Source organism: Cygnus atratus, chromosome 2 (assembly GCF_013377495.2).
Source record: "Cygnus atratus isolate AKBS03 ecotype Queensland, Australia chromosome 2, CAtr_DNAZoo_HiC_assembly, whole genome shotgun sequence".
NCBI classification, from domain to species: Eukaryota; Metazoa; Chordata; class Aves; order Anseriformes; family Anatidae; genus Cygnus; species Cygnus atratus.
Window position 1 is genome coordinate 139768442 of NC_066363.1, and position 16193 is coordinate 139784634.

Below are 16193 nucleotides of genomic sequence, written 5' to 3' on the forward strand. Positions count from 1 at the left end.
GGCTTGTTGTGCCATTATATTTGAATGATGGCCAGACCTGAAGCATACGTGGTATTGACCTTTCTTCTGGGGAGATCTAGCCTACTTCAGACAGCCAGCTACTTGGGGAGCCTCTCCTTTCAACCCTGTCAGTGCTTGGATAGCTTCTTCCGCCTTGTTGAAATCAGCTGACTTGACTTCTCAAAGTTGGAACACTAAAAAGTGAGGAGGGATGTTTGCCAGGATGGGGCACACTGCCACCGGCGAGCAGGGCCTACTCCTCCTACCCCTGCCTGGCAGTCTGTGAATGAGGCAGTCGGTGAGTTTGAGCAGGAGCTATGTACACCAGTAGCCTTCTGTATGAAGCTTTCACCAAAACATTTTTGGTGAGACTTAACGAGACAGCACGGCCCAGATTTTCTATTAGATAAATTATTGGGTAATAAAAGTAAGATGCAGCTTGCAGCTTCTGAAACCTTTTGTGGTGGACAGAGCCAGGTGGGTTGCAGATTTGGAAACACTCCCAAAGTGATTCAACCATCTAGCATTGTAAAGAATAACGAAGAGCTTTAACTTTAGCCATTGAATGTTCTGTACTGTAAATATTTGAAAGAGGCAACTCGGTGTTAGATTAGAACCGGAGGCTGAGTGTAGACAGTGAAGGAACATGTAGTTCCAAAGTGATATCATTTTGTCTGGGAAATAAGACAAAAAATATATAAAGAACATAAAGAACCAAGTTAAGGCTAAAAAAAAATTAAAAAAAAATTATAGAGCGACGGACTAAACTTGTGGTAAATTAATTTTATATACAATCAAAATTAAGATAACATCGTAAGCAATTTGAACATGCCATTGAATTAATAGCTTGCCTGTTATATTTTATTCATTACTTCCTGATATATTTTAATGTAATGTAAGAATTGAATGTGAAATTAATTTACAAATAATTGGCATTGGCATTTTCCTGCACTGTCATGTGACTAAGGTGAGCAGACACAAAAGCCTTGCAAATGAGCACGTTTTAGAATATTAAAAATCTCATTGCTAAGTGCAGGATCTCACAACTGGGAAGTTATAATAATTTTAACCATTTAACAAGTGTACAGTGAAAGCTAATTCTTGGCTATGAAATGGAGAGACTCACCACCATATGTGTTGTGTTACTTTATTTATAAAATGACTTTAATTTACAATAGGTTTGAAAATCAAGTCATGTCTTGAAGTCAGCTTCTTCATGTAAATATAAAATACAGACCACAGCAGAGCCTTTTGGTGTATTATAAAGTTACTTGTTGCAAACAAGCAGAGGATTTGTTCCAAAGTTCCATACTCTGACTTAGTAAGAAAATGGTTTAATGAATAAATAAGATAAATGTTTAATTACATTTTTTTCACTTCCTTTTTTCTGTCATCCTCAGCCTTTAGTCTTTATTTTCAGTTTTTACATTTGATGCCATTGGAATTCCAGTTGGTAGATGCTTTTCATATGTTTGTCTACTGCCTGTGGCTTTCCCTTGTATTGTAAATGTTGAAGCAAAGGTAGAATAAAATTATTTTTCTGTTTATATATATTTAAAAAAAAAATCTGCCATGTTTGTACAGACATATTTTGTTGTGCTGTAGCTAACCTATGGTAATTATAATAGAAAAGTTAGAATACTATTATTTATACCTTTGGAAATGGCAGTAATCAGTTGATGTATGCTTGATGAAAACTTTGTATACAGTGTTTAGTTGCTAACAGATTTTCTGTTTAAATATGTCTGAACAGGTAATGTGGGTATGTAACTTGTGCCGAAAACAACAAGAAATCCTCACAAAATCCGGAGCCTGGTTTTATAACAGTGGATCAAACGCACCACAGCAGCCTGACCAAGAAGGTATCAGAGGTCTGCGGAACGAGGAAGCACCTCAAGAGAAAAAGGCAAAGCTGCAGGAGCATTCGCAGTACCAAGGTCCGCCAGGTGACATATCCACGCAAGGTTTGGACAAAAGTAGATCTCAAGGGCTCACCAGACAAGACTCGATTAAGAATGGTTCAGGAGTAAAGCACCAAGTAACAAGTGACACAACATCAGACAGGTAAGAAAGTATTTAATTTTTATACTGAAAAGATCTGTTGAATTTATGGTACAAATGTATTTTTTTCTTTTTGAGTTTCATCGTATTTTTATTCTGTAACCTATAAAATCCATTTGGGGCTTTTTGAAACAACCCTAAGCAGAAACAGCTGAAGAGCCTCTTAGTGTGTTCAGATGGTCATAGACAATGTGTGTTCTTTGCTCCTTCTCATAAAAAGAGTTGATGGAAAATGACAGTCTCAGTGTGACGAAGCTTGTCCATGTGCTTGCAACTTGGTCGGACCACAGTCATGTGCTGTACACATGTGAGTTTGGGGCCGCTCACTTAATGGCAGAATTTTTGTAACCCAAAATAGGGTTCAAAAAAGCAGGTTAATGGGTGATGATGAAATCTTTGTGTGGTGATCTCAGTATTTTCATGGTTTCTCAGTTTCTTGCTGCTAGTTCTTGTCATTAGAATGAATTTTTATTTTTTTTTCACTGATTTGACTCAGCACTGCTTGAGTGGCTGTTTCAACAGTAATGTAGTAGGACCTGCATTTGGCCAGAGGGTGGAGATGCAGCTTCCATCCCTTTCTCTTGATGTGATTATGCCAGAAGTCACCAGAAGGCTCTCAACCTCTGCGGCTGCACTTTACTGGAACACAAAAGTAAAAACTGTTTCATTAAATAAATTGAATTTCCTTCTAAACAAGACCAGACTAGAACTTGAAATGTATTGGGAAGGGAAGGAAGAGAGTCAGCTTGCTCACGTGTTTCCATGGAAATGATGTCCTCTCTCTCCAGAGGCCTTTACCTGCCTTGGTATTTGGCAGCCAGAGCAGCGTAATCTGGCAACCTTCCACTTGCTGCCCAGCCATAACCTTTTTAACAATATTTATACCTCAAACTTGAAGCAAGTTACACAGCTATAATGTCTTTTGCAGCTAATATCATTAAAATCATTTTCCCTCCTCCTCACGTCTTGAATTCTACCATATTTCATTTCCTGTTTTTGGTTTTATTTGGGAACAAATTAAATGTAATTAATCTGACCCTTTTTGTTTCACTTATTCTGCCTGTTGCCTTTTGCTCTCATTTCACCTGATGGGTTCAGTACCTAGTGGCTCTGAGTGCTCCTCAGTTATTTGAGTGGTATCCGAGAAATACAGTACTAAAGCTGGCAGCTTAACTTCATGCTAAGGAGCAGGAGAGATGATGAGAGAGAGTCTGATTCTCTTTTTATTTTTGTTTTACTTAATTTTGCCTGGAGATGGAATCATACACAATGGGATGATAAAAAAACCACAACAACAGGCTTTCTTGTTCTTAGCAATAAATTTACTATGAAAGTTTTTTATATTATATGTGTGCACAAAGAGAGACGGAAAGAGGGAGATACAAATATATCATTCAGATATGTAATATGTATTTACTCTAACCAGAGTTATATGATGAACATGGACAGTATAAATTAATGTTTACCAACAGGAAGAATGGGGACTTCATGCCTGAAGTCAGAACCACTCGGCCAATCGTTATCAACATTGCTCAACGGATTGCTCTTCCAGAGTTTATCCTCTTTCTTTTTTATTTGGATACTAATACTAGTGTTTCCTCATTAACATATGCAAGTATGCCTCGAGTGTATTTATATGTTGCATGTTCTTGAAGGTTAGAGGGTCTTCTGAATAATTTTCTTGCCTAGTGTACCTCACGTTAACTGTCCTTTAATGGAGGTAATGAAAGGGATGCCTACTTGATGCCCAGTCTTCAAGGGCTGGTTGGTCACATGGGCTGTTAGAGGGGAATATCAGCATCGTCGGGAGAGAGTAGCCTAAAATTCAGAGATGGAGATGGGCCTTAAATTCCAGCCTCTATACGCTGTCATACCAACTCTGTTCTCAGCAGCAATACTGGGAAGGCTCACAATTTTACTGCATTCAGTGGCTGTTAAGAAGTGAACATAATGTATTATTATCTTTCTAATGAAGTCATGCATAGAATATTTACCATAATTTAAAATATTTTTAATATTTATAAATCCATGTATATTCTGCTTATTATTATTGATCAAGTTAAGAAAACTTTTTTTTTCCCTTTGAAACTTACAGTTGTCATCAAGCAGTTGTGTTCAACTTTTCCTAAAGGCTTCTGGTCTATCCTTAGTTCCTGAATGCTTCGTGTTGTGTATTCTTTTTAACATTAACTGAAAGAACCAGCCAGTAGAGAAACATGTTATGTGAAAGATTATCATGACAGGCTTTTTTTAATTCTTAAATTAAATGCAGAAATTGAGCTACTCTAGTATGTTAAACCATTTGTCTAGTTAAGCTAAACCTAAGGGAAAAATGTGGCAGATCAAAATGATAATAGGGAAATGACCAAGAAGTGAGAAATATTTAAAATATTTTTTGTGTACCTTGCACGGTGTAAATAATAGAACTAAGTAGAAAATGAAAACTATATTGTCTCTATTTTATTTTTTGTTCCAAACACATTAGTTTTGATACCAAAATTAACTTCAAAACTTAAAAACAATAAACGACTTACGATAAAAATGTATCTCTTTAAGAGTCTCCATAAGACTCCATGCACTTCAGTTTTTCTGAAAAGACAGGTAGAATGTCATTTTTCTGAAAATTTTTTGATCATCTATGTGGAAGCAGAACAAAATAAGGAATTCATTCACTGATTCCCATCAGCATGCAGATGTTCAGCCACTTCCAGAAAAGCAGGGCTCCATCATGCATAATGGTAATTTGGGAAGATAAATGCCATGACTCCAAATGTTCTGCCTTCCTTTTTCCTTCTCCCCATCTTTTATTGCTAAACATGATGTCATATGGCATGGAATATCACTTTGGTCAGATGGAGTCAACAGTCCTGGCCACCTGGCCTGTCCGGTCTCAGTTTCTTGTGCACCCCCAGCCTCCTCACCACCAGGGCAGCGTAAGGAGCAGAAAAGTCCTTGGTGCTGTGCTAGCACTGCTCAGCAATAGCTCAAACATCAGTGTGTTATCAACACTGTTCTGGTCACAAATCCAAAACATATCATGATATGAGCCACTATGAAAAATACAAACTCTACCCCAGCCAAAACCAGGACACTTGCTCATATTCTGTGAATCCCAAGGACATCAGTGCCATTGCTGTCTCATTCCTTCCTTTTTTTTTTTTTTTCAGTTTTGCTTTTTAGTTTTACCATTTCTGAGTAGTAGTAGTCACATTTTTGTCCTGTTTTCTTTACTAGTATTATTCTCTATTAAAATAATAGTAATTGTTTGAAGTGTTAGACTGGCATTCCGTTCCCTTCCCAACAGCTCCATTTACAATTGATAGATCCTAAACTGCTCAGACACATAGGTACTTGAATGTAGATCCTCTGATTGATCTGAAATTTGTTGCCTTAAAGAAGTCTGGGATGATTTCAGATTGCACTTTCTCCAAGGATGTTTTTCTTACATTGGATATATTGCAGAGGAAAAGAGAAGTCATAAATGATTCAGCAGCAAGTTGTACTTACCACCAGCAGAACGGTTTTCCATTATTAATTTTTTTTCTTGTCCATATCCAGTATTTATAATCTGCCTTACAGTGTTGTTACTGCTTTCTGCGTTGTGAATCTGTGGAGAAGGCAGTGGCAGCAGGCACACCGTAAGATCTAGTGTTAATTTTCTTTCAGTAATTGGCCATCTTAGGTGACAATGCCATAATTTGTTTTGCATGGAGATTTTATGCTAAGGGCAGTTAAGAAGTAACCATACATAGTGGTTTTCATAGACTTAACCCCACGAGCAGAGTATAGATTCTGATGTAGTATAACACTAGACGCTTTGAAAAGTGCCAAATGATGTGAATCAAAGAAATGCAAAATATTACTCTATGTAATCCATAGACTCAGAAGGTCCGTTCTGAGGTCTGCTGTGCACAGATGGTGGATTTATGGCTGTATGCACTGAAGTTCTTTGATTTGTATGATCCAATTTCACATTAATTCTGGATTACACAAAGGGCCCTCTTTGTTTTATTTTGATAAAAAGCACTCACGTACTCTTATTGTCGCCAAGATCTACATTACCCATTATTCAGTAAGCTTAGTTTTATTTCTAGCAACAAAATGGTCTGAATAGGCATAGACTTCTTTCAGTCATTTTATAGCATGTGAAATGGCTGATTTCTTCATTCCTCAGCCTAAGCCAAAGCAAATGTTTATAATGTCCTATTAAAATGTGTATAACATCCTATTAATAAAAGCTGGGGAACAGGGAACCTTAATGCCGATCTAAAGCTTTTTCATGTGTCCTTCTATTTGCCTGAACTGTTAGATCTGCAGGTGATGTTCCCATGTTTGAGTTGCATGGTAATTATTTTTCTTGCTCTTGGTAGGATCGGTTTTAAAGCCATTTTAGTCATTTTCCAGATCTGACTTTGTTTAAATTGTAAATCTTTTGTGACATTCCAGGTGTGTTGATTCGTATACAAACTCTTTCCTACATATCTGGCCATTCACAATCCTTTTTTGGGAATAGCTCTCTTGAAGTAGGAAATGAACCATGCATCTTCCCAGCACAAGGTTATGATCGTGTAACTATTTCTGATCTCATGCCTGCCTGCAATGATATTATGTAGTTCAGGCAGATGTGAATTGATTAAGATGTGAATTGATTAATTGATTTAATTCCCTCCCCCCAATACATATTCATAGAATCCAAAATTCTTTCCAAAGTCTGGAGTTGTTAACTTTAACTTTATAATATATGTTTTTATGCATTCTGTTACTGAAAGATAAGCTCTTCTCAGGGATATTTTTCATGAGATTCAACGCAAAAAATTACAGAAATATTGCAAGAAAGTTCGTTTGCATGTTTTATGAGTCAAGTTATTATTTTTGCTTCTATCAGAGCATGAGCCATATCAAAAAAGAGAGTTGGTTCTTGGTATCTGTGAAGATCATGATCTGCGAGATCATGATTTGGAACAAGACTAATGAATAAAGCTGCCCGAAACCTCTTCAGAACTGTAAGGTTATGAGATTAAGTCACACAAAACAAACAAACAAAAAAACAGAAAGAAAACAACAAATTGAGAGGGTGAGCAGCCGCAGAGTTGCACAACATCAGTATCCATTTCCCAGGCCAGCAGGCACAGATAAAATAAATCCTTCTTCCCTCCTCTTCCCTTCTTTCAAAGATACACGCGTGTTTTGGGGGTTCATTTTCTATCTTCCCTATTCTTTATTCTCAGAAAAAAGTACAATTTTATAGAAGTTTCCACTAACTATAGCAGGTTCAGGGGATTCATTTTATTCTGGGTAAGAACTGCAGACAAGATCATTGAGGTTGCTTGGGTCTGGAGATGCAGGTTTTCTGCATCTATTTTTTATGGAATATATATGTGCATTTCCCACGTACAGAGGTGTTTTTTTCCAATGGCAGCAGAATGGAAATGGTCCACTGTGTCCCTTTGCTTCCGTTCTTGGAAGGAGTGCCAACATGAGCTGGCAGCATAGGCTCTGTCTTTTGTGACTGCAATTGGGGATGTCAGGGTGTGAACAGAGAGGAAAAAGAAACCAAAATAAGGGGGAGCAGGAGGAGAGAGGAAAAAGCAGGCATAAGCTAGCTGAAAAACAGCAAAGAGCAGCATGCATTAAATAAATGAAAACGTGTGTACATCTGTTTCATGTTGTATCTTTTACAAATGGCGTTTCATTAATTACTGAATTACGAACGGATGGTGCTGAGAACACCACTGACAGTAGGTTATTGCAATTTAAAACACGATGCTGTCACATGAAAGATCCAGTCATATTTCTTTCCATCAGGCTGAAAACCATCCATTTTCCAAGATTATCACTGTTTTTCTTCTGCAACCTACATACTTATGACACAGCACTGTAGTGCAGCCTCCGATTTTGATTGTTTTATTTCCGAGTACCTGTGTTGAGAGCTCAGGTGTCTTAAAAAAAGCATGCAGTCTTCACTTGGAGCTGTGGAAACCAAGCATATTTGAAAGCAAACTCAAGTGAAATAGAGACTTTTCTTTTTTAGCCTATGTTTTTCCTCCTGCTGAACTATTTAAGGACTGTGAAAAATATAAAAAATATGCATAGAGACAATGTTTAAACTAAGGGAGTTGGTATCCAAGAGTTAGAGTGAAAATGCTATGTGTAGATTTCCACATGTTCAGAATTATCCATTAAGGACAACTGTGTTTTTGAAGTTTTTAGAATTCTTTATATATGAATTAACTGACATGAATTTCTTATCTTATGTGGTTTTGGCCATCACAGTGGAAAAAATACACAAATGTTGAGAAAGCAAAATGATATGCTTTGCCTTCATGAATAAACCTAATCACTTTGTGCAAGTATTTTTCAGGTGATTTGAAACTAAATATTCCTTTCCATTGATGGGTACAAAGAGCTGTCACTGACTAACATGATACAAAACTTGGGCATTAGAAGTACCCCATAATATTTTGAACATATTAATTAAAGATTTAAGTTTTATGAGATTTGAACTGCATCCAAATAAGGTTTTGTCTTTTGTCGTTCTGCTCCTGTTTCAGTATTTTTCCCCACTTTGATAGCCAGCCCCTGGCGTGGTAAAGTGAAACCAATGTCAATCTCAAAATTTCAGTCTCAGGACTTCTGCTTTTTTTTCTTGTGCTGTCTACCCTTCTATTTCAGTGTATGCTTCGTGTGTTTCTTGAGATAGTAACTCAGAAGAAATGAGTTAGTTTCTTCTTGCCAGACCTACTCTTTTAATCATTTCATACCTCTATGTACAGGTCCGGGGGTGTGGTTCACCATTTTATGGCTATTCCAGTGTACAGGTATAAACCAAAGCTACTTTTATTGACTGTCTAAATCTGGAACAGCATAAAAGGGAAATTAATATCATCTCCGGGCAGAGGAAGCAATAGAAATTTATGGGAAGGGAGCCAGAGAAAATGCGGTGTTTAATTATTGAAAGGAAGTACCTTGGGTCCAAAAAAGTCAGAAATCCTTCAGTGTATTAGTTAATGAAATAATTAGACACAACAAGGGATTAAGCTACGCCTACTTAGGAGGACGAGTGAGGAGTTTGGTACCATCTCGAATGCCTGCATGCAGAGTCTCTGTAAGAAGCTCCTGAGTGGTACTGACGTCAGTTCGCAGCCCAGACCACCGACAGCAGGCATGCTGAGCTCCTACCTGTTACTAGCAGGTTGCAAGGGGTTATAGCATCTCCATGCTCTTCTGTCTTCTGGAAAAGAGGGGGAGCTTTTCATCTCTCACCATCACCTTTGCAGAACTGTCATCCGAGAAGCAAAACGGTACAATTCTGCTTCTCTCCTAACCTTGGTTTTGTGGGTCTCCCACTCACATAAACCATAAATAGTTTCGGTGCTAATGCAACAGTCAGGGCAAGTGCAGCAGCACTGTGACTGCAGCGTGGTTTTTTGAGACTTTAATTCCTTCTCTCTCTCTCTCTCCTTCCTCTCTTTTTTTTCCCTCCCCTCCTCTTCTTTTCCGCAAAGTAACAGGACAACCAGTGAGTTGTTTGAAAATGTTTCTTATGTTGCTTATTAAAAAAAAAAAGTATTTTTATTTATTTATTTTTACGCTAGCCTTCTTTCTCTAGCTGTAGAATCTGTACTGAGTAGCAAAAACCCTCATGGGCCTCTTACCAATAGTAGATAAATTTGGTATCCTTCCCTCAGAGAAAGCCAATCTGTTTGGGAAGAGAGTAAAGAAAGAGGAAAATGCCCTAACTGTAGCAGAACTAGCCTACTTTAATACACAGTCTAAAACTGCTGCTTTTCTTTTCAAACATTACAGAGTGTTTTAATTAAACACATAATATTTTGCTTTTGCTATTGATTACTTGAGTTTTTTTCTTAATTATGTGTATTTGTTGCATTTCAGTGCAACTAATACTTATTATTTGACTTTCCTCACTCTTAGAAGAATGAGCGTAGAGAAGTCTTGATAGTCACTGCTGATACTTGGTATCTTTGAAATGGAGTTTGGCCTTCCACTGCAGTGTTACACTTCTGTATGTCACAGCTATATCTTTAACTGTGCCAAAAGACCATTCATAATCTAAATTTATAAACAGAGATCTCAGCTGTATCAGAATATTGAACACTTGTATTAAACGCTAGCATCAGCTAACATTTATGGAATTAAGTGCAGTTTTGGTTTTAGCTAAATTGACCCTGAAAGAAAGTAATATCAGAAAAAAAACGAGGGTAGTAGTATTTTTATTTTTAATGAACGAGGCCAGTACCTTTCTGGGTTGAGCATATCTTCTCAAATTGCTGTTTTGTTGACCTTGCAGAAACATGGATGTTAGAGCTCACTGTGTGTACATAATCCTTAGTTGTGCTGTGCTTTTTCCTTTGGAGTCTAATTTCTCTTGCAGTGTAAATAACAGATTTTGTTTGAATTCCATATTTAAAAAATTGGTGTGTAAAGGTGAATAAGAGGCGTCTGCGGAGAGCAGCTGGGTGAATGGGCTAACATTTAATAACGGACTCTGCAAACTTAAGTTTGCAGTCTCTGGCAGCAAACTGGTTCTGGAACCTACAGGAGGCGATTCAGTGAATGGTCTTTTGTGTTCCTGCTTTTTACCATGGCTATGTGGGCTGAAAATAAAAAATGAGAATGAATAAGTATTACTGGCACTAATTCCTTGGCTCTTCCTTTGTGCCTCTGGAAGACACAAATAATAAAGCAATCCATTCTGTAATGCAATGTAAAAGATGAATGACAACCAAACGGCAAGATTAATAGTTCTACTAAATGTAAACCTATTTTATTAAGTCACATTTGAGGAAAAAAATAAATGAGAAGTGAATGTAACATAATGCGACCAGGATGGCCATATTTTCATTATTAAATATTATGCTATTAAAAGGTACTGTTTTGTTTTCTGCCTTGTCCTTGGCATCATTATTTTTTTCTCTTTCTCCCTCTTCTTCAAGCCAAAGCCATGTTTGTCCCTTTGTCCACTCCAGAGTGTCTTTTTTGTTATTATTAGCTAATTTTCTTTCTTTTGTGCACCATCATCTGTTTTTCACTGATCTAAGTTCTTGACGAAACTCTGGCTAGACATTAGAAGTGTTTTCAAAAATACGCTCGTGGTATTCCTTCACTTAAAGACAGACCTTTTCTTCTCTAATCCGTTTGTTTTTCATTCCCCTTTCTCTAGCTCACCTCTCTCTTGATTTCCAACAATGCTTCAACCGTTCATAAGTCTCCTTCCAGATTTGTAGCAATGTGAGTGCTTCTCTCCCAGGCTCTGAGAAATCATAATTTTGTGCCTTTGAACCCCTCTGTGTTGTCTACTAAGCAAAAGGAACTATCCCTGTTTAAAGGAATAAACCAGCAAACTAGTGCAGTACGATATCATTTCATGTTAAGACGAAAATACAGATTATCTGAGGTCAGTAACCTTCAACTATAAGTGGAGTTACAAAATCCAAGGTAATATATGTGTATGATATGCAGTGGGTTGTGTATGTGCAACTTAATACTCACAACTTGCTCTGACATCTCTGCACTGTGCAGCTTTGTGCCCTGCAGCCATGCCCTGGCATTCCGGAAAGCGACATCAGGAAGTGCCCGTTTCTGCAGCACTGGGCTCCTGGGAGACGGACTGGGGGCCTCAGGAAGTGTATCATGTTCAGAGAATAACAGCAGGTTTAAGTTGCTCCAGATAGTTCTCCCAATTTCTGGTTCAGTGTTTTCTCAGCCGATACTACATGCCCGAATGGGTCCCCAGATGTAGTATATCTGCCAAATAAGTTTTTATTATGCAGTTTGCAATAAGATAAACCATGAACTTTGTGCAGAAACCCATTTTCTTTGGCAGAAGGAAAACGGCAAGGCCAACAGTCCTTATGGTAACGTCTCGACAGAAAGCATTGCATTTTAGCTGCAGGTTGTTTTATTCTGTAATGACTTTCTGAAAATCTTTGGCTGAGCTTTAAATGATAGACTTCCACGATGCTCAGTAAAACAAACAAACAAAAAACTACCACTGTGGCAGAGGAGATTAAACTGGAAAGCATCTGATTTTCTTTGTAGTGCCAAATAAAGTCCAAAGCCTCAGAGGGTCAATGGATTCTAACGTACCAAATCAGTGCACAAAACCAATTTTTCTTCCAGAGGTAGATTAATTTTAATTAAACCTTGTTGACTCTGACATCAGGTCCTGGGCTGACAAAAATGGGCCTTCCTCAGTTGGATCTTTATGCTCCAGTTAGAACTGTGAGGAATACTCTAAGCTAGAAGACGAATCACAATTAATTTAACAATCTCACCTCTTGAATTTTAACAAGTCAACAACTCAACAGTTAGTTCATCCATTTCACCTCCTCATGATGCTGAGATAATTGGATTTTGTTTCTGAAATGGATGTGTAATAATTCATCTTCCTGTAACATTCCTTAGCAGGAAATAGATTGAAAAAGATCTCTTGAAACAAAACCAATTTAACTTGAGTTTTAGAGTTCCTAAAAACAATATGTATTTTGGGTGCTTCCCATGTCTTGTAGCTCAAGTAAATATGATGATTGGAGAATTTATTTTCATTTAGAAAATACGTATGGAGATTTGAAGCAAGAAGTTGGATCTTTGAATAAAGGGAATTTGAAAGAAAAAGTAATTATTACTCAGCAGGTTGTTTTGTTTTGTTTGCTTGTTTTTTGATGCAGAGATTCTTCCCTAAATGAGAACATCAATTGTAAAGACTCAGAATTAGAGTGAGAAGGAAGAAACGAAAATATGTTAGTTAAAGAATGGGTAAAAGGAAAAGTATTTGTTACATGAGACTCTTAAACTCTGGAGTTTTGGGTATTAAGGCCAGTATTAGCAGTGTCTCAACTTTTTCTTCCCCCAAAAGTTGTTTTGGATACTTTGCAGTAGTGACTGATGCACTGGCATATATCAGGACCATTCATTCTTAGGTACTTCTTACTCCTCCTTCAAATACTTATGAACATATAAGAGTGAAAAGCCTGTGTCACGTTTGTAGTTATTCACAGAAGCTGTTAGTCATTTTCAGAGTTAATCTTGGTGAAGCTGAGTAAACCAAGAGATTTCCCTCAAGATGAGCATTTTAAGTTTCATGTTCTTTGTGGCATATGGGTTCTTCTCTTGGAAGCATTTGTTCCTCTATGAAAATTAAATTTATTTGGAAATTTATACCATGGTGATCACCAAGTATCATGAAGCCTAACATTTATGAAAACAATCAATTACAAAATCAGTTTACACCCGTCCCCAAAGCTTTTAACGTAATGACCAGCATTGCCATTACTCCACTAACATAAAAGCCCAGCATTAAACTGAAGTCTCTCCAAATTAAAATATTTACACTATTCCTTAATGCTTATAAAATTTGGGCTGTATGACACTGTCAAAGGAAATGAATTCCAGAGGTGTGTCCTCATTAGGAAAATATTCTTCTGGTATTCCAGCCAGCTGAAGATAGGAGCAACCCAGGACAGCATAAATCTTGTAATGACATGAAAGGAAGATAAATTAGTCTCTTTGAACTGGTTCCCAAGATATGGAAGGCTCCAACTTTTATCCCGTCTATTGAATTACAGCAGAAATTAATGAACAATCCAGTGCGTACATGTGTTCTCTCAGCTCCTGTTTCATAAAACAAAAAGGCTAATCTGTCGTTTGTAGAATGACCTATTTTCTAGTATGCGCATATTTGTTTCCATCACAAATCACCTGGACACTTTGACACACAATACAAGTTTGGAGGCCTTTAAGGGTCCAAATCAGTCATCTGAAAGTAGAGGTACTGCAATAAATTCTGTAAGACATTGTCCAGATGACTAAAGGGAATTTATAAAATTAATTAAACTCCAAATCACATGAAATGAGAGCCGACATATATACATTTCCACAGCATGATCACACCATGAGCTTCAAGATAAATGTAGTTGTTATTTTCTTTTCATCGTAAGGAGCTTTATGATCAACTTGGTCAGCCAAGTAAGTGCTTGTGTGTAGATCTCATCCAAAGGGCATGATAGCTGTTTATTTCACAGAGAAATTATTATTCCTGCTGGCTTTCCTTCTCTTTACCTGAATATGTATACTGAACTTGTTACTGTGCTATGTGCCTTTACCTAGTTGGGAATCATCAGCGTGCTGTTGTAGGATTTAATTTTTGCTGTCTGCTTTGTGCTAATCATGTCCTCTTGTAAATCACCGTAATTCGGAGTATAAGGGATATAAGTAGTGACTGTCTGTGAGCACTGTGGAAACCAGCTCTCACCTTGAATCAGTCATCCTGATATGAAGAGAAAAGAAAAACGTCTGAAAACTCCTAGTGCATGCACTTTGGCTTCTGTTTTTAATATTTTACATTACTAATCATGCATGATATTTTTTAGCAGTACTTTAAATCACCTTTGTTTTTTCTGAGTGGGGAAAAATTCTGACTTCTTATGAAAATGACGAACGGATTTTTTTTTGGAGCAGATGAAGATATCAATGTATAGGCCTTGTTTCAAAAATCAATCACATCTCTGTTCTAGGCCAGCACCTCTTGCCTACTGAGACACATCTCATTGGTGAACCATCCAGAACTGCAAATGAGGCATAAAGCAGGATTCATGTACTGTAATGAGGTGCAAAGAAATAACAATTGATTGTGAGTCAGGTGAAGGTTAAATTGGTTGAAATACACTACTCAAAACCATGCATTCTGCAAGGTGCAGCATCTACTGCATATATTGCTTGCCGTATGAATGCGTTTTACATTCATTCCTCTGCTTATTCAACCGGAGTATCACGGCCTACTGTTTCCTGCCAGGTAAGGCAGCTACTTCTTTAGTTAAGGAAATGAAGTCTCAGTTAGACCTTTTCTAACTCTGATTACCTGATTCTTCCATCTTCATAGTACTCGTTTAATACTTTTAAAATTTAAAAATACTTGCCCAGAGAAGCTGTGGATGTCCCTTCCCTGGAAGTGTTCAAGGCCAGGCTGGATGGGGCTTTGGGCAGCCTGGTCTGGTGGGAGGTGTCCCTGCCCATGGCAGGGGGCTGGAACTGGATGGGCTTTCAGGTCCCTTCCAACCCAAACTGTTCTGTGATTTTATGATTCTCTATTTTATACCATGAATTTGAATAAGCACAAATGCTAAAAGCTTAACATGTATATCTATTTCAGTAAGCTGTCAGACACTGAATAAAGCAGGGAACTGATTATAGGTTCATTCTATGCGCCAGAATTTACAGGCATTTTCTATGGAGAAAAGCAGATGTATTTCTCCTATAGGAAGCCTTCCAGTCCTGCAGACAGGAAATAAAATTGGCAGTATGTATGAATTATTTTGGTACAATCATTAACGTTGAAAAAGTTGTTTCTACATTTATTAGACGAATAGGTAGATTTCTTTATTTATTTGCCAAATGCAATTTCTGCCCCAGCAGAAATATAGATAGAGTTAATTATTCCCTGAGTCAGAGCAATGAATTAAATAACATGCATCCCTACATTTCAGGGCATATTTTTATATATATATATATATATATATATTTAATATGGGAGATCTATGATCAATATGAATTTTGCTGGAAAACTGGCAGATCTATGAAAAGCATGGATTATATACTGGGGCAGTGAGCTGGGTAGGAAAAAAGGAGAGTATGTGCACACCTGCATTTCTTTTCTGACATGGTGTCAGAACACAGCCAAGGCAGGAATTGATCAGATTCAGCAATAGAAATGCAGCCATAGAAATGCGGTAGGTTATATTCATACCTCCTAAATAAGGTACTTAGACAACTGTAAGAGCACTTTATTAAACCTATTTTTGGGGCACTCAAACAATTTTTAGTAACACGAAATTTTATATACCCCTCTTTCTATCAATTGATTATTTAGGAAGAAAAAGATGGCTGGGCTTCTAAACTAGGCACCTTAGGAATCTGTATTTAAGTGGAATAAATCAGAGTGTTTAAGTGTCTGAGTGAATAAAATGAGGCCCTGGGGCTTTGTTGTGGACCTGAGGTAGGCAACAACATACTTAAACCTTAGTTTTCAGGATTGTTTCTATGAACATGTCACATAGTTTATAATATTAAGATACTGAAATACAAAGTAATATTGAAATTGCATCTTGTGCCTTAAA

General features: G+C 37.3%; 1 protein-coding gene across 23 annotated transcripts in view; it reads left to right on the forward strand.

The window, feature by feature from the left end:
* RIMS2 (regulating synaptic membrane exocytosis 2) overlaps positions 1-16193 on the forward strand; it is a 459423-nt gene that overhangs the window by 114566 nt on the left and 328664 nt on the right. For 22 of the 23 annotated variants that reach the window (XM_050709066.1, XM_035546281.2, XM_050709068.1 and 19 more), the window contains one exon: positions 1754-2064. In XM_050709066.1, the coding sequence (XP_050565023.1) occupies positions 1754-2064 (311 nt within the window). Of the gene's footprint in view, positions 1-1753; positions 2065-9113; positions 9129-16193 lie in introns of all 23 variants that reach the window. The other variant, XM_035546285.2, reaches the window with a different exon arrangement.